The 26721-nt window shown below is 36.8% G+C and overlaps 1 protein-coding gene across 2 annotated transcripts in view; it reads left to right on the top strand.

Moving 5' to 3' along the window:
* Window positions 1-26721, top strand: part of itpr3 (inositol 1,4,5-trisphosphate receptor, type 3) — a 33110-nt gene that overhangs the window by 838 nt on the left and 5551 nt on the right. The window contains exons 2-48 of one of the 2 annotated variants that reach the window (XM_079637752.1): window positions 639-709; window positions 3501-3622; window positions 3810-3896; window positions 6924-7082; window positions 8084-8182; window positions 8459-8542; window positions 8779-8925; window positions 9290-9385; window positions 9468-9506; window positions 9637-9776; window positions 9896-9995; window positions 10564-10724; window positions 10883-11024; window positions 11141-11302; window positions 11503-11675; window positions 13780-13899; window positions 13980-14162; window positions 14363-14614; window positions 15231-15375; window positions 15630-15774; window positions 15887-16080; window positions 16159-16279; window positions 16804-16858; window positions 16948-17113; window positions 17375-17542; window positions 17629-17706; window positions 17898-18017; window positions 18114-18236; window positions 18361-18561; window positions 18883-19134; window positions 19348-19473; window positions 19557-19682; window positions 20077-20197; window positions 20379-20560; window positions 20872-21020; window positions 21123-21231; window positions 21867-21917; window positions 22113-22200; window positions 22411-22586; window positions 22685-22847; window positions 22956-23104; window positions 23453-23653; window positions 25668-25778; window positions 25862-25957; window positions 26040-26141; window positions 26459-26545; window positions 26636-26716. In XM_079637752.1, coding sequence (XP_079493878.1) covers window positions 639-709; window positions 3501-3622; window positions 3810-3896; window positions 6924-7082; window positions 8084-8182; window positions 8459-8542; window positions 8779-8925; window positions 9290-9385; window positions 9468-9506; window positions 9637-9776; window positions 9896-9995; window positions 10564-10724; window positions 10883-11024; window positions 11141-11302; window positions 11503-11675; window positions 13780-13899; window positions 13980-14162; window positions 14363-14614; window positions 15231-15375; window positions 15630-15774; window positions 15887-16080; window positions 16159-16279; window positions 16804-16858; window positions 16948-17113; window positions 17375-17542; window positions 17629-17706; window positions 17898-18017; window positions 18114-18236; window positions 18361-18561; window positions 18883-19134; window positions 19348-19473; window positions 19557-19682; window positions 20077-20197; window positions 20379-20560; window positions 20872-21020; window positions 21123-21231; window positions 21867-21917; window positions 22113-22200; window positions 22411-22586; window positions 22685-22847; window positions 22956-23104; window positions 23453-23653; window positions 25668-25778; window positions 25862-25957; window positions 26040-26141; window positions 26459-26545; window positions 26636-26716 — 6223 coding nt within the window. The remainder of the gene's footprint in view (window positions 1-638; window positions 710-3500; window positions 3623-3809; window positions 3897-6923; window positions 7083-8083; window positions 8183-8458; window positions 8543-8778; window positions 8926-9289; window positions 9386-9467; window positions 9507-9636; window positions 9777-9895; window positions 9996-10563; window positions 10725-10882; window positions 11025-11140; window positions 11303-11502; window positions 11676-13779; window positions 13900-13979; window positions 14163-14362; window positions 14615-15230; window positions 15376-15629; window positions 15775-15886; window positions 16081-16158; window positions 16280-16803; window positions 16859-16947; window positions 17114-17374; window positions 17543-17628; window positions 17707-17897; window positions 18018-18113; window positions 18237-18360; window positions 18562-18882; window positions 19135-19347; window positions 19474-19556; window positions 19683-20076; window positions 20198-20378; window positions 20561-20871; window positions 21021-21122; window positions 21232-21866; window positions 21918-22112; window positions 22201-22410; window positions 22587-22684; window positions 22848-22955; window positions 23105-23452; window positions 23654-25667; window positions 25779-25861; window positions 25958-26039; window positions 26142-26458; window positions 26546-26635; window positions 26717-26721) is intronic. The other variant, XM_079637753.1, reaches the window with a different exon arrangement.

Raw genomic sequence — 26721 nt, 5'->3', positions numbered from 1 at the left:
ATATCAGCATAGCACATTTTTAAATGTAAATATACAATGACGCCTGTTAGTCATCATGGAAAGGAAGAAACATTGTTTAGTGTTATTCTCATTGTATGAACTTTTCAGCCCAAACCATTACTGTTGTTTTAATGTCAGGAGGAAATACCACCACTGTTTTGGATACAAGCCAGATGCAAGAACAAATAGATGGAGCAAATGTTATGCAGGAATGGGTCTCTGAAACCGCATTCAGAGGTGTCCAGGGTTTTTCCTTGGGCTATTTCAGCCATTCTGTTTGATAGGCTCACTGAATGTCTTATTGAACTGGCCTGGCAACCTAAACATGTTTTAACCTGTTTCTTAGAAACCCTCAAAGGCTGCTATAGTTAGATGCAGGTTACCCTTGGGATAGTGCCAAATATAATGGATATATAATAAAGCAACTTGGCAGACTTTATGATTTAAAATATTTAGCAAAATATGTCATCTCCACAAGTGTCTAGAAACAAGGGCATTCACACTCCAGGCCAGGAATGAAGCTCTTATAGAATTTGTGACCCATAATTCTTTATGACCACTGATACTGACATGCCTCTCAAAGGCTTTTGAAGAATTGTTTTATTAAGATGACTCTGTGTGTATGTTTACCTTCCCAGGCTGGTGGATGACCGTTGTGTCGTGGAGCCAGCTAGTGGAGATCTAGACAACCCTCCCAAAAAATTCAGAGGTATTTTATATATTTTTTAAATAATCTTTCACTCAGTTTAATGTACCTCTAGAATAATTATTGCATAGCTCTTTGGAAGTCTTGATTTTGATTGGTCAGTTGCACGTACAACCTTTGATAGCTAGACGTTTGAAGGGTCTTAAAGGGGCTATGTGGAGTTTTCAGCGGCATCTGGCGGTGTTTCAGATTGCAACCGATACGTTTACAAGCGAGTGCTCGTGCGCATGCTTTTTTAAAATTATTATTATTTTTATGTGGAGTTTGTGTGGGAGTCGGTCATTTCTTAGTATTAGCAGACTCCATGTCATAAAATTGCAGTGTCGTCGCTGTTGAGTGCAAAGTCAGTAGACGAGGCGAGAGGCAAAACGCTCGTGAGCGCGCATGCAGGTCTCAGTCACGTCACTGGATTTTGCGGGAAATCCGACCCGGAGACTTCACATAGAAATAGGAATACTTGCTTTTAGAGGTAATAGCAAAACCCGCCAAGTGGATAATTTTATTGTGAGATTACAACCCCTTCACACACAGGCAATAAAAAAATGTATTCATTTTAGTAGAAAAACTCCACCTAGCACCTTTCAAAAGAGTAAGACATGTTACTTTTTTGCTAAATATGCTCGCTAACTTGTATCTATAAAAGCTTAGATTGAAGATTAATAATAATAATAATGATATATAAAGAAATATTGTAATATTATTGCAGTGTTTTTCTTGTTGCTAGGCCATTTGTTTTGTGAGTGTAATGGACAAATTTTCAACTCAAATCAATATTTCATCTAGATGTTTTATTTTGATACAATTTATAATGTACTTACTTATATTATTATATAGTTTATTAAAATTTTTAATTAGCTTTTATATTTTAAAGTAACACCATGTAGCTTTTGCTCTCGGGGTCCCTACAGTTGGGAAACAGTATGTCTTCTACCACTGTCGTAAAATCTGTCTTGGTTACACCAGGGGATACACGTGCATTTGTTGACAAGCCAATACCCCCGAACTCTGCAGAAGGAGTTCTCACGTCTTCATCAGCCAAGTCAGCATCGGTCGGGCACCCCTCCTCCTCATTTAGCTGACACCAGCGAGCGAACTCTGGACCAATATTGATCCTCGTCCGGCCTTTGATTTGATCACTCTCCCTTTTTCTCTTCCTAGTCTCCTCCGACAAAACCTTTGCCTTCTTCGGTTTAGTTGCTGCTTCGGCCATGACAACAACATACAGACACTATACCAGCCGGCAAACAAACGCTAGTTGGGCTCTCACGTCCGGATTTGAGTAAGTGGGGGGTGGTGGGGGAAGTGAGGTATGCCGTAAAGCAGTGGTTCCCAACCTTTTTCTGTCTGAGACCCCCTTTTTCCCAAGAAAATATTTGAGGGCCCCCCTTCACATTTAATGATATTATCGCTCTTGTAAGCTTGCAGCAAGGATGACAAAATATGTTGTTTTCAAACAAACAGTATGTTTAATATAACCAGATGTGTTTATGCACAAATAATAGCCTATAATATTGAAAATACAATAACAAAAACATCAGTAGGCCCTTTGTAATTTAAAAACGTGAGCCTGTAAATTGGCCCTATTTGAAATGCAATAACAATATCAGTAGGCTATCCACACTAGTGAGGTAAAAAAAGAAAAGAATATATGCTATTACTAAATGACTGCTGTCTGGGACCCTAATACTTGCATGTTATTTGTGAGGCTTTATTAATGTGAGGCTTTATTTTTGATGCTTTTGGCGCTATAGCGAGCGATAATAAACTTGCGTTTATTAACAGAATAATGCGTCTTTCGGAAGAACATTGTAGCCGGAACTACTTCTCTCTGTGTACGTCTATGACGAGTCACGCGGGTCCTGGGCTAGTGGTTCCCACCATAGTGGTTCAGGATAAGACAAAAACACGGATTAGAAAATGGATTCATGATGAACTCGCTCATTATATACATTTTGTCAATTTTGAACAGAAAAAAGTTAAGGACTTATATTTAATGCTCATTGCTCAAAACTTTTCAAAATATGACGCGACCCCCCACAGAGCTCGCTGAGGCCCCCTTGTGGGCCGCGACCCCCCGGTTGGGAACCGATGCTGTAAAGCATTAGAATTTTGTAGTTCTTTTTGTGCTCGGGTTACTACCTTAAGTAAGTTCCGTAGTGCCAGTAAAAGCGATGCAGACGTGTCATTCAACCTATTGTTAGTCGATGTACCATCACAAGGGTCTTGGAAATATATATTATGAAGGTTGAAAAACTACATGGTGTTGCTTTAAGTTTAGTTAAATGGTTTGTCATTTTATGTTCTATTTCACTTAATTTTTTGTTGTATTTTAGTTTTAATAATTTTTGTACTTCAATTTATATTGATTAATTTCAGTTAGCTGCCCAAGAAACATTTCAGTCATTGTAGTTTATGAACATTGCAGTCAGTCATTTTCTTTGGTGTGATACAAGTTGTTTGGCAAGCTGCTATTTATATGTTGTTCTACTGTATCTGGGTCAATGATGCAGAGAGATAACCTCTAACCATAAACCCCTTAAACCCTTAAACCATAGTTGATCTGATCTGCAGGTGATTCAAAATTTAGTTCATATCAAATTTGAATGAATACAAAATTATCTTTTTCTCTGTTTCCTGTGAAAATTAAATTTCAATATTCCTCTTGTTACTTTCCCAAAATTCTTCCCACAAGAACAGTGTCTACAAAGTGTTTTTGCAGATTGAATCATATTCTCCACACATAAGAAATTAATTGGCTGATACAAATGTTATTTAATTGTTCTTTTTGATCTAGATTGCCTTTTTAAGGTTTATCCCATGAACCGATATTCTGCCCAGAAACAGTTCTGGAAGGCTAAACAGGCAAAGCATGAGAAGGATAAGATTGGAGATATGGTGCTTCTTCAGAAATTGCAAGTAAGTGACAAACAACTCTAATGAATTAATGAAGATCGTGGAGCAGAACCTGTATTTGTTTTTTTATTACAGCTGTAAGCAAAGTAGAATCTGATGTATTCAGTAGGTTTGCTTGGACGCATTACATATTTTTACATTTGAGCCTTGTTAATACATTTTTTTTGTATTGTTTTTGCTCGTACCAAAGCATGCAGCTAATTTGGAACAAAAACAGAATGAGTCTGAGAACAAGAAGGTTCACGGGGACGTGGTAAAATACGGCAGCGTCATTCAGGTAGGAACTCACATTTGGTAAAAATTATACCTGTTAATTATCAGTCAGTGACGGTGTGTTTGTAAAAATTGTGAAAGTATGTTTTTCTCCATACATGGATACATTTCTTCAGGACATCATTACCCCGTTTTATTATTATGGTAAAACTCTAAGCTCTATCAAACAGCAGTCTGGTCCAGATTGTCAGACCTAAGCTTAAAACCATTTAATCCCTTTTATAGAAGAGTAGAATTGTGCAATTATGTGCCATAAACCTTGTTTCTAGAAACAAAAGATTAGGAGTTAGCCTAGTTACCCAAAGTAATCATGCATTTCATTCACGGCGCACCACCAACTATGGACTCTAAAAAGAGTTATGTGACTTTGTAACTAAAACCCCCCCAAAGGTTCAAGTCCACATGCTTTTGTGATATGATGCATTTTACAGTGGAAATAAGTATAGCTGGATTTAAATGTATGTATTGGGAATTGACTGGATCTTGAAAAGTCGTGGTCTGGATAAGAATGGGTCAGTGTATTTGTCTGGACATGGCACTGTATGTATACAAGAGGAGCTGGGTTGGTAACGTCAGCCGAAAATGAAAGTCGTTTTGATGAAAGATTTGTTTCTTCGGAATAACATGCATCAATGAATTTTTCAACAGTATGTGTATTAATTAACTTAAAGGTCACTTTCGATTTTATGTTGACTTTTAAAGGCAGAAAAAGTAGAACTAACATGCCGAGTTTGTTAATGGAGTCACAACTATACCCGCACATCTTTATCTGAGTCAGAAAAGGCAAAAAGAAAATGTGTTTCCTCCCTGTTAGTGACGTCAGCTACAGATAATGTGCCTACAGTTGTGCCGCACTATAGGAAACAGGCCCTTTTCCTGATACTATAGAGTATCCTAAAATAAAAAAGAGCTTCCCATGCCCTGTGATTCCTGTGGGTTACATCGTCTGCTTAGAAATCCAGCCAACACTCTTGTTTGCATAAGTTGCCGTAGAAAAAGTTTGTCGGCTTTTGTAAAAAATAATACAGATTATGCTTCTGCATTTTTGTATCCTTTCCCACGGACAGTTGTATCGACAGAATTTTTATATAAATATGGTACTAGATTATCCTATTCAAATCAATTTGATAAATGAGTTTAGTCAAAAGTAATCTAAAAGTTAAGGTAGATTATTTACAATTTGTAATCAATTTACTGATTCCAAATAACATGATAAATTGTAGTTAATATAGTACCGTATTTTCCGGACTATAAGTCGCTCCGGAATATAAGTCGCATCAGTCAAATGCGTCATGAAGAGGAAAAAAACATATATAAGTCGCACTGGACTATAATTCGCATTTATTTAGAAATTTATTTCACAAAATCCTAGACCAAGAACAGATATTTAGTCTGAAAGGCAAGTTATTCAACTACACAATAGCACACAGAACAACAGGCTGAATAGGTGATTGGTATGTTAACGTAACACATTAACAGTTATTCAGCTACACAATAGCATAAAGAACATATACCTAGGAGGCTGAATAGGCTAAATTAACATAAGCCAGCGAGTCCAACGAGTTACCGGTAAGCAAGTTCACCAAGTTCCCGCGATCTCATTCCACATCACTGAATTCTTCCTCGGTGTGTCGTTTCTGAACAACTCCGCCAACTAGAGCGCCCTCTCACGGCTGTATACCTTAATGTTTTCTCTTGGTTCATCTCAGTCAGTTTGAATTATTTTGATATATAAAGTTGCAGGACCAGCCAAACTATGACAAAAAATTTATTACACATTTAAGGTAACTTTAGAGAACTTTTAATTACTTTTGACTAAACTAATGTATCACATTGAGCTATCTGTTAGAGATCAAATAGTTATTGTGGTCATCCTTTTTTTTGAAACAAACAGTGAGGTGTTCTTTCCATATTTACGATTCTTTGCTGCCATTAGCCACTGCCTACAGCACTTTTGGATCCTTCACTGGAAACTGAATATAACTCAATCCCGCCAAACTCTTTGAATTCTTGCACCTGGGAACTATACAAGTCGACATTGTGGTTAAAAGTTTGCTGAGAAGGATTTCCTACTTTATCAACTTTTGCTCTGACAATGTTCTCCAACTCTGAGGATTGGTTTTTCTAGCAGGACAATGCTCCATGCCACACAGCCAGGTCAATCAAGGTGTGGATGATGTGTTTTATCGAGCTGATGTGGGCATTGACAGGTTTGCATGGATTGCCTCAGAACATTTGCGTTTCAATAGAGCGCGCTCTACGTGGGCCTGTTCACGTTAGCAGATGAGTTGCCATGAGAACGACTGACATTCTCTCTTTTCATACAGATTACATAAACAGAGAATATTTGTTTTAGTTTTGAATTAGATCATTTAAAAGTAGACACCTAAATGATTATAAAGATATATTGCTCTTGCCTGTGTGACTAGTATTCGCTGAGTTTTAAGAAGTGCTCCAGAAGCAAAGTTCACGCAGACGGAGAGGCAGAAAGCATACCCTGTTTATTTTCTTTATTTTATAAAAGCACAATGTTTTGTTTCGATTGTAAGTGGACACATACAAAAGTAGACATTTAGCAGTTTATTTTTCCATATTTCTTAAGTCTGTATGACCATAAATGACGGAGTATTTTAAGTCTATTTTGCTGCTATGTGAAAAAAATCCAGCAAAACGCCCCGGGTTTTAAGCAACAAGGCGGTATTTCACGCTGGTCAAGATTATCCGTAGCTGACTGGGAGTGGCCTTGAACTGCAACATACCCAGTGCATTATGGGTGTTGACATTTTACTACCCGTTTCCTACTTATTTGGCAAAAGGAAAGACAACAGCCCTTTTTCTTGGTTTTATATATTTTGGTAGCACATATTAAAAAAAAAAATCAGCTTTTTACCGCATAGGCAGCCAAGTAATATATTTTATTAGTGACAACTTGTGCGTCTCTTGCAATCCTGAACTGTCCATTAATTTTGTATTTAATAAAAAGACTATACAGAATAAATGTTTATTCTAATAAATGTCTATGTGTTTTCAGCTCCTACACATGAAGAGTAACAAGTATTTGACAGTGAATAAGCGTCTCCCAGCGTTGCTGGAGAAGAACGCTATGCGTGTCACTCTTGATGGGACGGGGAATGAGGGCTCCTGGCTTTTTATTCAGCCTTTCTGGAAACTCAGAGCTACTGGAGACAATGTAATTAACACATACATATACAATCTACTCCAAAGTCACACAATATTAACAAGCTATATGGGTGAATCTCATGAAACTTGTCAAGAACATTTCTGGGTCATATTTTACCCTAAAATCTCATTAAAAAACCAAGACATTTGCATAAAGTTGAAGACTGTTTTTATGACATTATTTCCATTACAATTAAGCCCTACCCACCACTGCTGTATTGACTGTAATACAAAAAAAATTATATACCACTATAAAAATATATAAATAATTTAAATTAAGCATTTACAGTGGTTGGACAATGAAACTGACCCGGCCACTCTTCAGGAAAAGGAATGGCTCAAAATCCCTCTGGCCACTGTGATGGACTTGTATCTGTCATTCCCAAGACCAATTGATGCTGTATTGGCAGCAAAAGGAGCTACAGTACACCATACTAACACTGATTATCAAATGAAAATCTTAGAGAATAATGAGACTCAAAATAAACAAGCTGGATGCCTTTTAATCCGAATTTGAAAGGGAATATGTACGTAATTGTCAAGAAAATATCACAAATTCAATGCAAAAAAATCTCAATGATCTTTTCAAACAAGCTCCACTTTCTTAATGCGATTAATAAATATCTTTATTTTATTTTGGTTTTTGGGTGCAATATAACCATGACAAGCTTTTATACGATTCAGCTTTATAACTATATACACAAACACCTTTTTTCTATAAAGGCATTTACATTTTCCTGCGAACCTAATTACATATCATAGTCTATACAAATATTGACACAAATACTCCATGCACATAGCCCACATGCAAACTCACAAAGTTGGGTAAATGCATGCAAATGATCCTCTTGCACATTTAAACAGGTTTACCGGGCTAATCCGTGTTTGAATGTTTGTAGATTGCTTCCCCCTTGTGTAAACTGATAGCGATGTACATATTTGCTTTTCAATTATCTGTGGCCATGACAGTCATATTAAGTCCCTCATTGAATCGTTTGTACTCCATTTCAGGTGGTAGTTGGAGACAAGGTGATCATGAATCCTGTAAACGCTGGACAGCCTCTCCATGCCAGTAGTTATGAGCTTCCTGATCACACAGGGTGCAAAGAGGTGGGCATGTTCAAGAAAACATGATCAGTTTGCCTTTCTTTGTCAACATGACTGTGAAGTAGACCGAGGGATTGTGGGTGATTGTAAGCAGTCCAGATTGTTATTAGACACATTTACTCGTGGCTTAACTTGAGACATGTTGTTGCAGCCATCTCCAACATGTATATGATATCTGAGATTAGTGTTGTCTCTGTAAAGAAAAGTAAGAAAAATGAATACGCTGAAATGAGTGCTGTGTGCCATTGTCTTTTTATAATGTAAGACTGCCACCTACAGATCAACTCAGTGAACAGCAACACCAGCTGGAAGATCAATCTGTTTATGATGTTCAGTGACCACAAAGATGAAGTCCTTAAGGGAGTAAGTGCAACGGACACATACAAAACCTGTGCTGTAGTTAATACTAACAAATCCACGCTGTTATTTTGCTGCTTTTAAAATAAATGCTATAGCATGTTCACACATGTGGGACCTTCAACTTTTGCATACACCGTAGCCACATTTTTATCAAGTTTTATGCTATATATCCAAAGCCAAGACAGTTATGCTGACATTTCATAATAAAAGTCACGGATGACTGTTCTGTTCATGCATAGGGAGACGTGGTGAGACTCTTTCACGCAGAACAGGAGAAGTTTCTGACCTGTGATGAGTACAAGGCAAAACTACATGTGTTCCTGCGCACAACTCTGCGTCAGTCTGCTACTTCAGCCACTAGCTCCAATGCATTATGGGAGGTGGAGGTAAGAGTAACCTCATTCATTAATTTAGTAGATTTTCTGCATTTAATGATTTAGATTTGGAAGTGTGTAGGGGTGGATACTCAAAAGAGCCTATATATACATGCATACAAATGTGTATATATATATATATATTATATTATATACATACAAATGTATTTGTGTTAAATAGATTCAAGTTAATATAATAACTGTTTAATATTTTCTTATACTTTTATGTATGTATCATATAGCATGCAATATGTTACGTGTAGAAGCCTGTTGTCTCAATCTTTTTTTATAATGTGAATAATAATAAAAAAAAATTGTGAGGTGGAAAGGTGCTTTCGTAATGACATGGTGATGATTGTTTGCTTGTTTGTTGTAGGTGGTTCACCATGATCCATGTCGTGGAGGAGCAGGACACTGGAACAGCCTCTACCGATTCAAACACTTGGCCACAGGAAATTATCTTGCCGCTGAGGTAAAACCCTTCACATTTATAGAAATCTGATAAATGGTTTAAAATTATTTATTTACTTGATTTATAATTATTTGTGTTGCAGGAGAACCCAGGCTACAAAGAAAACATCAATGATATAGAGGTTGGTAAATGGCATTTTCTGTAGGACTTGTTGCTATATGGCATGATAACACTGATGGAAAAAGCTTTCTGGTAAAACTTTAATCAGGAGTTGTTAAAAAACTAGTGTGTCACTGGTATTTTGTCCGTAGGTGGACAGTAGCCGTATCAAGAGAAGCCTTGGAGAAAGGATAAAATACAAGCTCGTAGCAGTGCCTCATGGGAATGACATTGCCTCTCTGTTTGAGCTGGACCCCACCACACTGCAGAAGACTGATTCGTTTGTGCCAAGGTATTTCATTATATGCTTTACTTTCTCTCTCTATTTGTCTTGTTGCATTCTATGGATAGAAGGAGATAGGACTTCTCTTGATTTACCTCCTAAATATTAATCTTCTCGACTGTCAACAGAAATTCTTATGTTCGATTCCGTCATCTGTGCACAAACACTTGGATCCAAAGCACCAACATTCCCATTGATATTGATGAGGAGAGACCCATTCGATTAATGGTGAAAAATTATCTCAGTACTACAGTACAATCTGTTTGACCATAACTAATTCATGTCAAGAATTCTGTATATATTTATATCTGAAACATTTAATTCTGACTTCATTCATTAACTAAATTGTAAAACATAAACCATTTGTTGTACTACAGCAGAGTAAATTCATTTTTATTCATTTATTAATTTATTTATGAAAGTTTTTTTTTTTTACTCTGCATTTGCTAACTGTGCTATATCACACAATTTGTATTATTGTATTAATTTTATTACACTACAGTTTAAAAGTTTGTTGTCAGTTTTTTTTTATTAATATATTTTAAAATTTAATTTGTACATTTGGTGCTCAAGTACAATTTCTTCTTATTTTTACTGTAGAAAACATTTGTGCTGCTTAATATCTTTTTGAAAACCGTGTTGCATTTTTCACAGGATTCTTTAAGATTTCAAAAGAACAGCACTTACCATATTTGCAATAGAAAACTTGTGTAGCATTATAAATTGCGTTACTGTCTGAATACAAGGATGCATATATATATATATATATATACTGTATGTCCTCTCCTCCTGCTAGCTGGGCACCTGCCCTACTAAAGAGGACAAAGAAGCCTTTGCCATCGTCTCTGTGCCAGTCATGGAGATTAGAGATCTAGACTTCGCGAATGATGCCAGCCTCATGTTGAGCACCGTAGTCGACAAGTTCAACTCTGGTTTTCCCAGTCCTAATGACAGAAGGTAGAGTTGACATGACACCTACTGTAAGCACCAAACCAGAGTCTCAGCCTGAGATTTTAATAATTTGTTCTGGATCCTTAATGGCTGTAGATTTACTTTTTTAAACGCTTGTAAAGTAAACCTGTTGTCAGAGATTTGTGTGTCCTCTCTATGCACAGGTATGCTATTAAACTGCTGGAGGATGTGGTTTTCTTTGTCGTCGATCAGTCTAATAATGGCCAGCCTGCCCTGGAAGTGACGATGAACAAGGCCAACCGAGAAAGACAGAAACTTATGAGAGAGCAGAACATTCTTAAACAGGTCTGCTTTTCAACAATTTTTATAATATATGACATGTCTCGTGTTGAAACGTCTTTAGTAAATGATCGGATGTTCATACTCCTCAAACCCATCTTGCTGTTTATTTTTCTGCTTAGATATTTGGGATCATTAAAGCCCCATTTAAACAGAGGGGCACCGAGCCTCCTCTGCTGACATTAGAGGAGTTGTCTGACCAGAAATACGCCCCCTATCAGTACATGCTCAGACTGTGCTACAGGGTGCTGCGTCACTCACAGGAAGACTATCGTAAGAATCAGGTACTCCAGTGCATACTAACAAAGGGTTTGTAACACGTATATTACAAAAAGCAGCGATGTTGAATGTTTACATGGTTAAATGGCATTCAGACTTTCTGTCACACTAGAAAAAGCCACTAGACCGCATTCAAAGATGGGGATTTAATCAGCCAATATCTTTTTCTTATTTTATGAGCCATTTTTTCACTTCTGCCTTATAGGAGCACATAGCCAAGCAGTTTGGAATGATGCAGTCACAGATTGGCTATGATATTTTGGCTGAGGACACCATCACAGCCCTGCTACACAACAACCGCAAACTGCTGGAAAAACACATCACTAAAACCGAGGTGGAGACCTTTGTCAGTCTGGTCCGTAAGAACAGGGAGCCCAGGTTAGTGTTTCCATCAGATTAAGCTTCTTTGTAAGCAATTACTGATTGATGACACTGATTAAATGCAGTTAAAATTCACCTAAAAAAATTAATAAAAAAAACATTCAGGCACAATGAGGTAATAGGGAAAGGATTGAAGAGAGAGGATAAAAATGTCCATGAGAAACGAAATTATGACTTTTTTTATTGATATTTACCAAGGCAGTACATAACGGTGCATTCAATGAATAGTAAAAATTACAGATCGTCTCAAATGAAACCTTTAGACAGCCCTCCCACTCAAAATTCCAAAATAGCATAAAACCAGTTCCCCACACCCTACATTCAAGGGGGAATGGGAAAATAAACAAACAAACATATTATACATACATACTGTATACAATCCATCTCCCCAATTTGTATCTTTCCTCTTCCCATTAGGTAAAAAAAAAAAAAAACTTTTTAAATTAACAATGTATGATATTACACTTTTAAAGTGCCGCTATTATGCTTTTTCAAATATTACCTTTCATGCAGTGTGTAATATAGCTGTTTGTGAATGTAAAAGATCAAAGTCCACGACAAATAACGTTATTATCTCCTAAAATATATATTTTTTCTGAACTGCCAAAATGAGTCGTCAGTAATACCAGTTTTACTTTGTGTTACGTACGTACCAATGTAACAGATTTGCCAGGCTATGGCCTTCATTGGCTGCCTGCGAACAACTTCTACTTTGACCCGCCTTTAAACACTTTAGTTGTAGCTGATGCCTAGATGAGTTTGGTTCGTGTTGTCGCGTTGTTTTCTGTGCCACGAATCCACTTACACAAAAAAACGATGCTATCGTTACTGTTTGCACGTTGTACATAAGCGCTGAGGAAGCCTCTGGAGCTGAAATTCAGATTTGGTAATAGGAGTTTTGTTTCCGACATGCACTGTAAGCAGTAAACCAATCACAGACTGGGCCGTCTGACCAATCAAAGCAGAATAGACTGGCGGAAACCTTTAATGCTTTTAATGTAATCTATTGTAGGAGACCTCCAAAACAAAAATAGGAACATTTAACCCTTTATGCCCTGAAGGCATGTGACATACACAAAAGTAAAAACTCATAACTCCAAATATTTTGCAAGGAGAGTGAAAAGGTAGGTATCGTTTGATCAAAAATATTTTAGGACATTTTTAGGGAAAAATAATTCATTACATTTGGACATTCTCATGAGAAACTGCTGATAAAAGACAAAACAAAATTATTTATTATAATTTTACATATCTTTCTTATTTGACATGCAATAACTCAGGAAGGAAATAAGGTAGGAGGACAATTCTTTTTTGGTAAAGTTCCCCTACATGTGAACGGCATCTGCATTTGTGGTGATAGCATGAATGTAATCAAAATGAATTATGTTGATTTTGAACTCATTTTAATCCTGATAATCTGCTGTAAATAATGACGTGCATTTTCCAAGATAGGAGCATGTTTCATAATGTTACGAGCGAAAACTTGACATAAAAGCCACATCTGTATATTATTTACAGTAGATCTGGGTCTTGCGGGAACTCGCTCAAGTTTAGTTATGCAATTATGCTTATTTTATTCTACTCCGTGAGACCTTTTAAATGGCATATGACACATGACTATCTGAGCCCTATGATATTTTTGACGTATTGCAGTTCATAGTACAAAAAAAGTATTTCATAAATTATGAAACTTTTTTTGCTTTATTTATCAGCAAATTACTCTGACTACTTAGGAGTTAATCAAAATGGCTGCATGGAGTGTAAAGTTCCGACACTAAGCTTTCAAATTAAACCTGTTTTGTGTTGATCAGTAGTTTTGAAAAATTATTTTTTTTTCACAGCTAGGTGGCGTTTTAGAGGGACTACTCAACACTCGTTAAGAGTTGATCAAAATGCTAGAGGCATGTTAGATGCTATTTTGTCTGATTCCATTTAGTGGTTGCTTAGTCATTTGATTACTAATATTTAGGGGGTGGGTGGGAGCACTTTGGGTTTAAGGGGTTAAAATGGCATAATTGGGGGCACATGGATGACCAAATCTGGATGACAAGATCTGATTGTCTGTAAATGCCTGTTACATGTTGTTTGTTTTGGTTTCCAGGTTTCTGGACTATCTGTCAGACTTGTGTGTGTCCAATAATGTAGCGATCCCAGTTACTCAAGAGCTGATCTGTAAATGCGTGCTGGATGCTAAGAACCAGGATATTCTCATGAAAACCGAGTAAGTCTACAAAAAACCACGACGTGTTTCTGTCTTGGGTTATGTGCTTGTGTGAATACTTATTGTATGTGTTTGTGAAGGCGTCGAGCCGCTAAGGACACACATCATACCTCTGAGTACATGGAAGAATTTGGAGATGAGGATGAAGTTTGGCTGATCTGGTCTGAGAAGGAAAATGAGACCCATGAGAAGAGCATTCGACAGCTTGCCCAAGAGGCCCGCCAAGGGAATGTGCATGACGAAAATGTGCTGACATATTACAGGTACTTGAGAAGGGAAATAACTACTGCTGTCAATAAAACATATTTTTTAAACTGATTGTACTATATAAAAATGACAGCTGTGGAAATAACAGAAAAATGTTTAATTATAACAACATTGCTGGACAATTATTGTAAAAAAAAAAAAAAAGAACTTCTGCTTACATTCTTACAAATTGTTTAAAAAATAAATTTTCTCCCAGGTATCAGCTCAAACTATTTGCACGAATGTGTTTCGATCGTCAGTATCTGGCCATAGATGAGATCTCAAAGCAACTGGATGTGGAGCTGATTTCCCTCTGTATGATGGATGAGACTCTTCCCTTTGACCTACGGGCGTCTTTCTGTAGACTCATGCTACATGCACACGTCGACCGTGACCCTCAGGAGCTTGTGACACCCATCAAGTTTGCTCGCTTGTGGGCCGAGATCCCCACCTCTATCAGCATCAAAGAGTGTGTTCACATACCCACACAATCACATTATATGACTTGCTATTGTGTATTTTTTAAAGCATACTTTTAGTCTCTTATGCTTACCGAGTTTGCATTTATTTGATCAAAATGCATTTATTTGATCAAAGTAAAAAGAGTAATATTGTTAAATATTATTACATTTTAAAATAACTGTTATGTATTTTAATATGTTTTAAAATGTAATTTATTCCTGTAATGGTGATTTTTCAGCATCATTACTCCAGTCTTCAGTGTCACATGATTCTTCAGAAATCATTCTAATATGTTGATTTGGTGCTCAAGAAACATTTTATTTTTATCTTATTATTCTTATCACTACTGAAAACAGTAGTCCTGCTTAATATTTTAGTGGAAACTGTGATAAAAAAAATTCAGGAATTTTAAATCAATAGAAAGTTCAAAAGAACAGCATTTATTTTAAATGGAAATATTTTGTAACAATGTTACTTAATGCATCCTTGCGGAATAAAAGTATCAATTTCTTTTAAACTTTTGAACAGTAGGGTAAGAAAATACTTTTTTTTTTTTTTTTTGCATTATTCATTATTTAAACAATGAAAGGTGTAATCATGGAGTTTGCTGTTTTATGTTACAGTTATGACTCTGACCTGAACTGCTCACGAGACAATAAAAAGAACAAGTTTGCCAATACAATGGCTTTTATGGAAGAGTACCTCAACAATGTTCTCATTGATGACCTGCCTTTTGCCAATGAGGAGAAAAACAAGCTAACATATGAGGTACAGTTGCATATTGTTTCTTAAAATGAATTGTCAAGATGACACAAGTGGTGCTCACTGCAAAGCAAAATGACATCCAGCTCTCTTGATATAATGGGACCTTCAAGCTCCACCCATTACGTCCAGAGAGGGGAAGCTGGATGTCGAGCGCCTTGCAGATGATAAACTGTCTGTGAAACATGTATATGTTACATTTTTGACACTAATATTTCCAAATCACATTCACATATTTGCTTTATTTACATTGTTTTTAGGTGGTGAGCTTGGCAAGACATCTCATCTACTTTGGCTTCTACAGTTTTTTTGAGCTCCTGAGGTTAACTCGTACTCTTCTGGGAATCATAGACTGCACTCCAAGTAATGCTACGATCAACCCACTGTTTAGTGATGATGGCAGTGGTTAGTATTCATTCAAGAACAAGAAAACAATTCAATATCTTGTGTGGTTCAGATGAACACAAGGCTCCAAATGACGACTAAAATGTCAAAACTCTTGAATCATTCTTCCTAGGTAAGAACGTCAGGCGCTCTATACATGGCATGGGTCAGATGATGTCCACCATGGTGCTAAACAGGAAGCCGTCCCTTTTCTCCGGCCCTGGACGCCCTGGTGCTCTAGACAGCCAGGCTGGCGGTAAAGATAGCATTGACACACAGGACATAACTGTCATGGACACCAAACTGAAGATCCTGGAGATATTGCAGGTAGATGCTGTCGAAGAAGGTGGCAACAGGTTTGTGCTGTCAGTGCTGGCAAGATCTAAAACTTCTGGTTTTGTGCAGTTCATCCTCAGCGTGCGCCTGGACTATCGGCTTTCCTTTCTACTCTCCGTCTTCAAGAAGGAGTTTGTGGATGTCTATCCAATGGGTGATGCGGATGCAACTCATCATACGGAGCACGAGGGTAACTGATGTTTAGACGAGTATACCAAATGAAACTGTTGGATGAATGTCAGAACCTGCCTACTAATCAAATAACATATCAATATAATTAATTAACAATCTATAAAATAACATTATAATCAAATAACAACATAAGCAACAATTCTTCCATACTTCTGTGAACTAATCCTTCTATTCTATTTTTCATTGTTGTGTTTGTCTCAGAGCTTCGTTCTGGTGAGAGTGGCAATGTTTCATAATTCTTCTTAAAATGAATTCCTTAAAGATGAAGTGTGGAATTGTTTTTTGATGTTAAAATACGTCACTTAATATGCAAGACTTCTATTAGTTTGTATTTTGGAAAAATTATTTTACATTTGTAGTTCCATTTGTTAGTGCTAGTGGTGCAGAAATAACACACTTCACCTTTTAATGGAAGACCATTTTAAATCGTATTAAATTTAGATTAGTAGTAGTCATACTTGAATTTGCTTTCTAATTGTGTGTTCTAATTATTATTATTATTTTTTTTAATACTTTTAACAGCTACCATCAACCTCCAGCACATCGGAGAGCAGGCAGAGGCCATGTTTGGAATTGGGTGTGTTAATAAACAATTAATTATATTTCCACATTACAGTTCATCAAATTTAATACAGTGCTTGTGACCTATGACCTCTAACCGTACAGTAAAGGAAACAGCATTCTGGAAGTGGACGATGAAGGAGGGCGAATGTTTCTGCGTGTTCTGATCCACCTCATTATGCATGACTACCCTCCGTTGGTTTCTGGGGCCTTGCAGTTGCTCTTCAAGCATTTCAGTCAAAGACAAGAAGTCCTCCACACCTTTAAACAGGTAGAGTGTACAGCCCACTTAAACATATACAAACAACTTGCTTTTATTGGTAAAAAGATGTGCCTAGACACCCTCAGGTCAAACGTCTCCAGGTAAAGCCTATTCCTAGATGTGCAACCATCAGTATCATACATTTCACATTTTATGTGCCAATTACAATTCCAATGCCACAAAAGTAAAAACAAAACAAAAAAACAATAAGTTTTTAAGATCAAAATTGCTGATGTCAGTTCTTTATCCTGCTATGTTTGTTCTCTTCAGGTCCAGCTCCTCATTTCAACTCAGGATGTTGACAACTACAAACACATAAAAAGAGATCTGGATCTTCTGCGCACCATGGTGGAAAAGTCTGAGCTTTGGGTCATTAAAAAAGGTAGTTCTGGGGGAGATGGGAAGAAAGACAAGAAAGACAAAAAAGAGGCTGCACCGGTGAGTCATGCACTGGGGTATGTGGGATTGTGTATAATAGAATAATTAGGTGAAAGAAGCTCATTTTTCTTTTCTTTTTCATGCAGGTGTCTCCAGACGAGGAGACGGATACTAAGAAACAGAAGGTTGAAAAGAGCAATGAAAGCTACCAGAATGTCAAAGAGGTAGTAATGTTTTAGGTTTATGTCTCTTTTGATCAATAATATACTATATTAATTACAGTGGGAACCAACAGTCCGAAACGCTATATTATACCACCATTCAAAAGTTTGGGTTTATGCAAAATAATGGCATAGATGGATGGAAACTTGTTAAATGAACAAACCAATATTTAAATCTTCTGTCTGATCTCCAGATTCTAGAGCGTTTGAATAAAATGTGCAGTTCAGGTGTATTTAAGAAGCAACAAAGGCTGTTGAAGAACATGGGAGCCCACAAAGTTATGCTGGATTTGTTGCAGATCTCCTATGATCGGGTTTGTGGTCTTTTTAAAGTAGATAAAATCTGTAGTAAATCTTTAGCAAGGTCTTGATCTTGTCTCTAAACACCTGATTTTTTTTTCTGTTAACAGAATGACACCAAAATGCTGGAGATCATCAAGTACACGCATGTGTTCCTGCAGAAGTTCTGCACAGGGAATCTGGAGAATCAGACTCTCCTCCATAAACACCTCAACCTCTTTCTCACACCTGGGGTGAGTGAAAAGCATGGAGGATAAAAAAAAAAAAAAACATCTTGAAATTGCCAAAGATGTTTAGCTTTTCATGTTTGTTCATTGTGTTCTCATCTCTGTTTTTTATTTTCTCACTCTCTCTCAGCTCCTAGAGGCAGAAACCATGCAGTTCATTTTCAGTAATAATTTCCAGCTCTGTTCTGAGATCAGTGAGTCTGTGCTGCATCATTTTATCCATTGCCTCGCCACACATGGCCGGCACATTCAGTACCTCAACTTTCTGCACACCATCATTAAGGCCGAGGGAAAATATGTGAAGAAATGTCAAGACATGATCATGACTGAGGTTTGTATTTGTCACTAAAATAAGCAGCCTTGAATTATTGTACAGAATGTATTCATTTAAAAAAAAATTAAACATTAAAAAAAAAAAACTTAAAAAAAAAAACTGCTGAATTAAAATGGATATATTTTGGAGACCATTTGTTGTAGGGGTTTTAATTGATTTATTTGATGGGTTGGTATGTTATACAAGGTGGTTACTGTTTTTTAAAATTATGATTCACAATTTATTTTTATGTTAGATTTATCATTTATATAATGATTTTAAGGAAATGCCAATTCAGTCCAACTCGTACAGTCAGATGACATCTCTTTTCACCATTAGCTTACAAGTGCAGGCGATGATGTGGTCGTCTTCTACAACGATGACACATCATTCGACACCATGGTGGATCTGATGACACAGTCGCGGGAAGGGGTGAAGGACGACAGCCCTCTGCGGTACCATATTTCTCTGGTGGAGCTGCTGGCTGCATGCGCGGAGGGCAAAAACGTCTACACCGAGATCAAGTGCACATCTCTGCTGCCCCTAGAGGACATGGTGAAAGTAATCACACATGACGACTGTATCACAGAGGTAATCACATGATGGCAGACATGAAATGAAAGCTCTTCTTTAAACAAAAATTTAAGTTAATTTTCAGTTAATTTTCAACCTCCCAGTTTTTGTTTGCTGTGTTGCAAGAGTCAATTAATTGATTACAGTATAATTTATAGCATGTACATAAAAGCCAAAGCCTGTTGCATGTTATGAATCAGAAAAATCGGGAATCTCCTCTGTGTTGTGCAGGTGAAAATTGCCTATGTAAACTTTGTGAACCACTGCTATGTAGACACAGAAGTGGAGATGAAAGAGATCTACACCAGCAACCACATCTGGAAGCTGTTTGACAGCTTCACTGTGGATATGGCCAGGGTGAGTCCATTGTACCACTGATGCTGGATAAGATGTGCTTTACTGAGTGGCGTTCCTTTAACTTGGTTTAATTTGAACTCCAGGTGTGCTCCAACCGTGAGAAACGCATGTCGGACCCTGTGCTGGAGAAGTACGTGATTCAGGTGGTTTTAGACACTGTAACTGCCTTCTTCAGCTCCCCCTTCTCAGAGAACAGCACCAGCACAGAGGTAAGGCATCATCTGTCTTTCATAGTCTTATTTCTGTTCTCTGCCACATCTGCTTTTATTCATTGTGAGTACCACATATTATTAGGGCCCAAATGTCTTTACTGTCACTTTTGTGCAATATAATCAATTTAATGCTTCCTTGCTGAATAAAAGTATTAATTTCTTTAAAAAAAATCTGGCGCCTCTAAATAAAATGCATGATTATTAGTAGATTGGTAGATAACTTTGCAGAAGGACTATTATAGATAAATATGACAACAGATATATTATGTCTTTTGATATATCATGGTGTCACATCAAAAATGCTTCTCTGGCATTTCATCTGAATCTGGTCCCATTTAATTCTCTTAATTTCTTTCTCTTTCTCATTTTCTCTTTCTTTTGTCTCATTCAGGCTCATCACACCACTGTAAAACAGCTGCTGCAGTCTTCTATGCGTCTGCTAGATTGTCCCTGGCTGCAGCCACTACAAAAAGTCCAAGTAGAGTCATGCATCCGAACTTTGGCAATGACGAGTAGGTCAACCTGATTTATAAGACAATAGTTAAATTCTAAGGGATAAAAAAAGAAAGAAAGAAAATTATTTTAAAAAGGATTTTACAAGCCTAAATTGTGGCAGGGGTTTCAGTTCTCATATACAGTAAAGGTTTTTAAAGTATGACAAGAATTTATTTGTTTACCTGACTGTCCATACAGCAAAGAGTCGCTCCATCCCTCTGCCAGTGGAGTTGGAGGCTCATGTCAACATAATGTTGACTCACAGTAACAACCTCACACTGTCCCGCTCCAGCCAAAACAGCAAAAGCCTGTCACGCCTCACACGGGCTGCTATTCCCACCAACCCCTGGGACTACAAAAACATCATTGAGAAACTACAGGTGTGTGTGTGTGTGCATATGTCTAAAAAAGAAGCATCATGCCTATTCAAACTACTTCAGATTTTGGAGACATGTGACTTCCAAAATAAATAATTTGTATCTTTCACAAATTAAGTTGCAAGGTAGGTGTTTGAATAAAAAAAATACTGTGGCCATCTTACACTACGCTCTTGCCTAGAGCACCTTCAAAAAACGTGCATGACACCCCTGGCCTGTAAAGCATTCAACACAATTCACGCTTGACTAGTTTGTTTGGGTCTTATTTCTATCAATAATCAAGTGTATTAATGTTTCTGAAACACTGCTGTCAGGATATCATTAACACACTGGAGGAGCGTGTGATGCCGTTGGTTAATGCAGAGCTGTCAGTGCTGGTGGATGTGCTGCACCAGCCTGAGCTGTTGTTCCTGGAAGGCACAGATGCTCGAGCTCGCTGTGAATCAGGAGGCTTCATATCTAAGTGAGTCTAAACTGTTTGGGATTAGTCAAATACTGCATCATGCAATATTACTCTTTGTGAGTGTGTGTGCCTTCATCATCTCACTCCTTTTACTCTGTGCAGATTGATCCAACACACAAAGGCCCTCATGAATTCAGATGAGAAGCTCTGTATCAAAGTCCTCAGAACTCTACAGGAAATGCTCATTCGTGATCTGAACTTTGACGAGAAGGTGAGATTAGATGATAAGGTTGCACTTTACAATAAGGTTTCATTTGTTAACATTAGTTAACTACATCAGCTAACATGAACAATACTTCTACATGAAGATTTTTATTAACTAACATAAACAAAGGTTAATAAATGTTGTAAGGATATATTGCTTATTGCTAGTTTGTTAAATGCATTAACTAATGTTAACAAATGAGACCTTATCGTAAAATGTTACCGTTAATAATACTAATTATATCACAATGCAATCTCATAATTTCTCATTCAAATGTTAATGATCAAATTAACTAATATGAACTTCATGAATAAAATATTTATTTATTATTAATACATATTTATTTATTTGTAAAGTATGCCATTTTAAAAATTAAAACAAAATATATATTCCTAATTTTACTTAATATTCTAATGATATATTTTATATATTAAATGTAATAGTATAAAATAGATTATAAGGTTTATTCGAAGTAAGATAAGATTAAAAGTATTTTCTTAAATAATCAGTAACTTTTTGAGACATGAAGTTTTTACAGCACATTTTACATGGAGAAAACCTTCCCCTACAGGAATTGCATAACTTGAAGTAAATTTTTTGATTTTGAAAATTAAGGAATGGGTGGAAATTATTTTCTGCAGATGCTGTGGACCGTTCTTAACCAAGAATGTTCATTTGTGCTATCTCCAGAGGTTAGCAAAAAAACAAAACAAAAAAAAACAAAAAAAAACCTTCTGGTTTATTTTTGGGCTAGAATTTGTTTCCTATATTTATTGTAATTGGTTTTATTTCACAATGAATGTCAAAAGGAAGCCCCTGTTTAGATGGGTAAGGGTGTGTGTGAACAGTGAGCATCTATTACAGTAAATCAATGCTGTCTTTTGCAGGGCTTTGCCTTAAGAAAGGTGTTACTCCAGAATTACCTCTACAACAACAAAAAGAACATAAAAGCAGAGCTTGTTGAACACGGAGGAGGTACTTTTTAAAAATACTTTTAAAGTGTACATTTATATTGTAAACTTTAAATTTACATTTAAATGTTAAAGGAACTAAATGAATGAAAAATATCACGAGCAAGAGTGCTGACTTTTGACTGGTAGTGAAATTTGGATCAGCACGAAACATTCTTTGTGGACTTGCATACTGTATGTCTTGTGTAAAATGGTGGTGTCTGTGTATGTGAAGGTGGAGAGGTAGAGAGAGACTGGCTGGCAGTCGCAGCGTTACAGTGTCGTCTGGACAAAGAAGGTGGCACCAAACTTTTCACAGACCTCGTAACCAGCAGTAAGAACGAGAAGATCTTCCAGGAGAGCATTCAGCTCGCCATCTGTCTGCTAGAAGGAGGCAACACAGAGATCCAGGTAGGGAAGCCGCTGTCATAAAAATATTTAGCTATAGTCATCATAAATATTGTACCCATTATTCTATATAAATTGTTTCCTGTGCATATTTATAACAGAACTCCTTCTTCAAACTCATGATGGGAGACAACAAGTCAGAGAAGTTTTTTAAAGTGCTGAATGACCGCATGAGGAATGCACAGCTGGACGTCAAATCCTCCATCTCTGTCAATGTGGGGGAAATGACCAATAAAGCCAAAGATGACAAAGATCAAGAGACAGGTTATTTAAAAAAATTTATTCTACATCTGATTTATTCAATATGCATTTCTAATAATTTAAACGAGTGAGTCTACATACATTGCTGGCTCTAACAGTTGTTTCCTTCAGGTGTAGTACCTTCCTTTGGCCAATCAGAGCAGCCATATCAACCTGAGCAGCAGGAAGTAGAAACCGAAATGGGCCCCTCAGTCACCATCATGAAACCCATCCTGCGATTTCTACAGCTGCTCTGTGAGAACCATAATCAGGACCTTCAGGTCTGAACAACCCCAGATTAACAATCAATTTAGAATCAGATCCGATGATCATGTCATCTAGGATGTACCACAATTTGTACCACAATGTCCTGTAACTTTGTTTATTCCCAGATTTGGATTAAAAAATAATCCCAAAAGTTCAGTGTAGGTAGTCTCAGGCTTTTGGACCCAACTGTACATTAATGATTACCGGTAACCCCATTTTATGGCGTGTCTTTTTAGTATTTATTTAGTATTACTTAATACATAATTTAAATAATACATAATTTAGTATTGTTTTACTCTTATTTTACACGCCATTTAATTATACTGTTTGTTAAATTAAAAATTGCCAAATTTTTGTTCTAGAATTTTCTTCGCTGTCAGAACAATAAAACAAACTATAACCTGGTGTGTGAGACGCTCCAATTTCTGGACATCATGTGTGGAAGTACAACAGGAGGGCTGGGTCTGCTGGGCCTTTACATCAATGAGAACAACGTGGAGCTGATCACACAGACCCTGGAGACCCTCACAGAGTATTGCCAGGGACCATGCCAAGAGAACCAGGTTAATTGCTATTACTGGATTTATTTAATATAAAAACATTTTTGGCCATATATGCTTTTATTAATCCATGGCTGAGAAGTTGTTTGATTAGTACTTTAAAGGATAGTTCAACCTAAAATGAAAATGAAGTCATTATTTACCCGCCCTGGTGTTGTTTTAATGTCATATACCCTTCTTTCTTTTTCGGACCACAAAAGGAGAACAGAAAAAAAGAAGTCCCCCTCGCACACGTCCATATAATGGCAGAAAATACTAGCAACCAGCATCTTTATAAAAGCAAGAGTATCAAAGAATGGTCCGATGCCATGTGTCATCTATTCCAAGTATTCTGGTGGATAGGGTTTGGTAAAAAACAAACTGAAATTTAATGTATTATTTAACGAAAACTCAGACTCAAGACTTAACCAGAAAAAGCACAAAAGTTGTGAGATATCAAGACTAAGAAAAACTTGACAAGAAATACAATCCATGTACGTACTTCTCTGCTGTGAATATATCTGTTGTGTTCGTCGCACCAAGAAGTTATCACATTCTCATCTGTCAGCTGTCATTCTGATTGACATCTGACAACCGGATTTCCGGTCTGGAGATATTCAATTCAGTGAAGAAAACACGGATAATTTTTTTTTTTAGATTTCTACGCATCGTATTTCATGTTGTGTTTTATTAATCTTGATTTCTTAAAACGTGTGTGCTTCTTCTGGGTGATTCAGAGAGCACTGTGGTGCTAATAGTCACATGAATGTGCGGTAGAGAAGAAGACAAATGGCCACAGTCAGGACTTTGATTTAATAATACATTATATTTCGGTTTGTTTTTCACCAAACTATATTTTATACCCCCAGAACACTTGGAATAAACAGCATGTGTCACATGGGATCATTCTGATACTTTTGCGCCTTTTTTAATAAGGTTGATGCTGGTCACTATTCACTGACATTATATAGACGAGTGCGAGCTGGACACAAATAAAAAACCTCTGTTTGTTATCCAAAAAAAGAAAGAGGGATATACGGCATTAAAATTATAAAAAATTATAAAATGAATCCTTAAAGGAGAACTCCGGTCAATTTTAACATTGAGCTCAATTTTTAGTAAATTTGGAGTGCTGTCAATACAGAGAACAACGACAAAAATCGGTGTTGCCTACACTGTGTTATCCTATTTTTAAAATTTACATCCTATTGACTTGAATGGGGCATGTTTTAAACTTAACCAGTTCTTAGTCTTATCATCCGTGATGTGTCATTACAAGTGCCCAGCCATGTTGAGTGATTCCTTCAGAGTGAACACGAGTGAATCTGACTGCAGTAGATGTGAAAGATATGAATAAAAATTATGTTATATCAGCCAGCGCACAGACCTGTATTTAGTTCCTGTTTTCGGTCGAAGTCCAAAGTAGTCGATTGTCGAGTTCACGCGCATAGGTTTAGTTACTATGATCACGCGCGTGAACTCGACAATCGACTACTTTGGACTTCCACCGAAAACAGGAACTAAATACAGGTATTTGCGCTGGCTGAATTAACATCATTTTTATTCATATCTTTCACATCTACTGCAGTCAGATTCACTCGTGTTCACTCTGAAGGAATCACTCACATGGCTGGGCACTTGTAATGAAACATTAAGGATGTTAAGAGGCTAAAAGCAGGTTTAAAACTTGCCCCATTCAAGTCAATAGGGTGCAAATTTAAAAAATAGGATAACACGGTGTAGGCAACACCGATTTTTGTCGTTGTTCTCTGTATTGACAGCACTCCAAATTTACTAAAAATTGAGCTCAATGTTAAAATTGACCGGAGTTCTCCTTTAACGTGCAAAACCAAAACCGGAGATACGAAAGAGCTTCACTGACCATGCATTAAAACACACACACAAACTGATATTTATTAAGAAAGCAAAGCTTTTTTATTATTCTTTTTGTTGACTGAGACAAATTATCTAGCAAAACGTTGGTTTTAATTCTGTAAAAAATTGTGTTTCCTGAAACCTCTTTTTTGTGTCTCTAAAGACATGCATTGTCTCTCACGAGTGCAACGGCATTGACATCATCACAGCCTTGATTCTGAATGATATCAGTCCTCTCTGTCGTTACCGTATGGAGTTGGTGCTGCAGCTCAAGGTGAAGATGATGCAAACTCATTCTCTGCTTTAATCGTAAAAGTCATTTTCATAACTCTTAACTAAATATGTGATTATTGTCAGGACAATGCCTCTAAGCTGCTCCTCGCTTTGATGGAAAGTCGTCATGACAGTGAGAATGCAGAGAGGATCCTGTTTAACCTTCGACCCCGAGAACTGGTCAGTCTGGCTATGTCATGTGTATTAAGTGTATGAAGTGTAGAAATAATATTTTTAACAGTTCTGTGTTGTATGTCTTTAGGTGGAGGTGATAAAAAAGGCTTACCAGCAAGAGACTGAATGTGAGGAAGGAGAAGTGTCCCCACGGGAAGTTGGACACAACATCTACATCCTGGCACTACAGGTGGACCACTGCATCATGATGCCATACTGTTGTATTTTGACAATTGTTTTTTTTAACTGATACCGCTACTGATTATTTTTGTTTTGTCTTATTTATTCCAATACCTGATGTGCAGAGCTGATTTTTAATGTTTAATTTATTTTATGTATTTTATGTTTTGATTTTTTGTTATATATAACTTATTATATATTATATTTTATATATATAATAACAAAAACTTTAAAATCAATTGTGAATTGTAATGATTTATTTATTAATAATGTAATATTACTATGACTGGAAAAAAACATAAAGTTTCAATGTTGCCTTTTTTGCAGCTTGCACGACACAACAAATCACTCATCACACTGCTTAAACCACCAAAGAAGACAAAAGAGGAAGAAGAGGAAAGCATCTCCTCTATGGTAACTTTGGACTGTACTTTTATGAAGCACATTTTTTTCTAGAAAATGCATTTGTCTGTAATTTTCTGTTTTTGCTTGTTTTTATTGCAGCTCAACTTGAACAAGCAACAGCAGGAGGAGCAACAGGAGGATCCATTAGAACACTATGACCATCAAACTGCTCAGATTGAGGTAAT

Source organism: Phoxinus phoxinus, assembly GCF_949152265.1.
Source record: "Phoxinus phoxinus genome assembly, chromosome: 15".
NCBI classification, from domain to species: Eukaryota; Metazoa; Chordata; class Actinopteri; order Cypriniformes; family Leuciscidae; genus Phoxinus; species Phoxinus phoxinus.
This window is presented reverse-complemented; position numbering and strand designations above follow the sequence as displayed.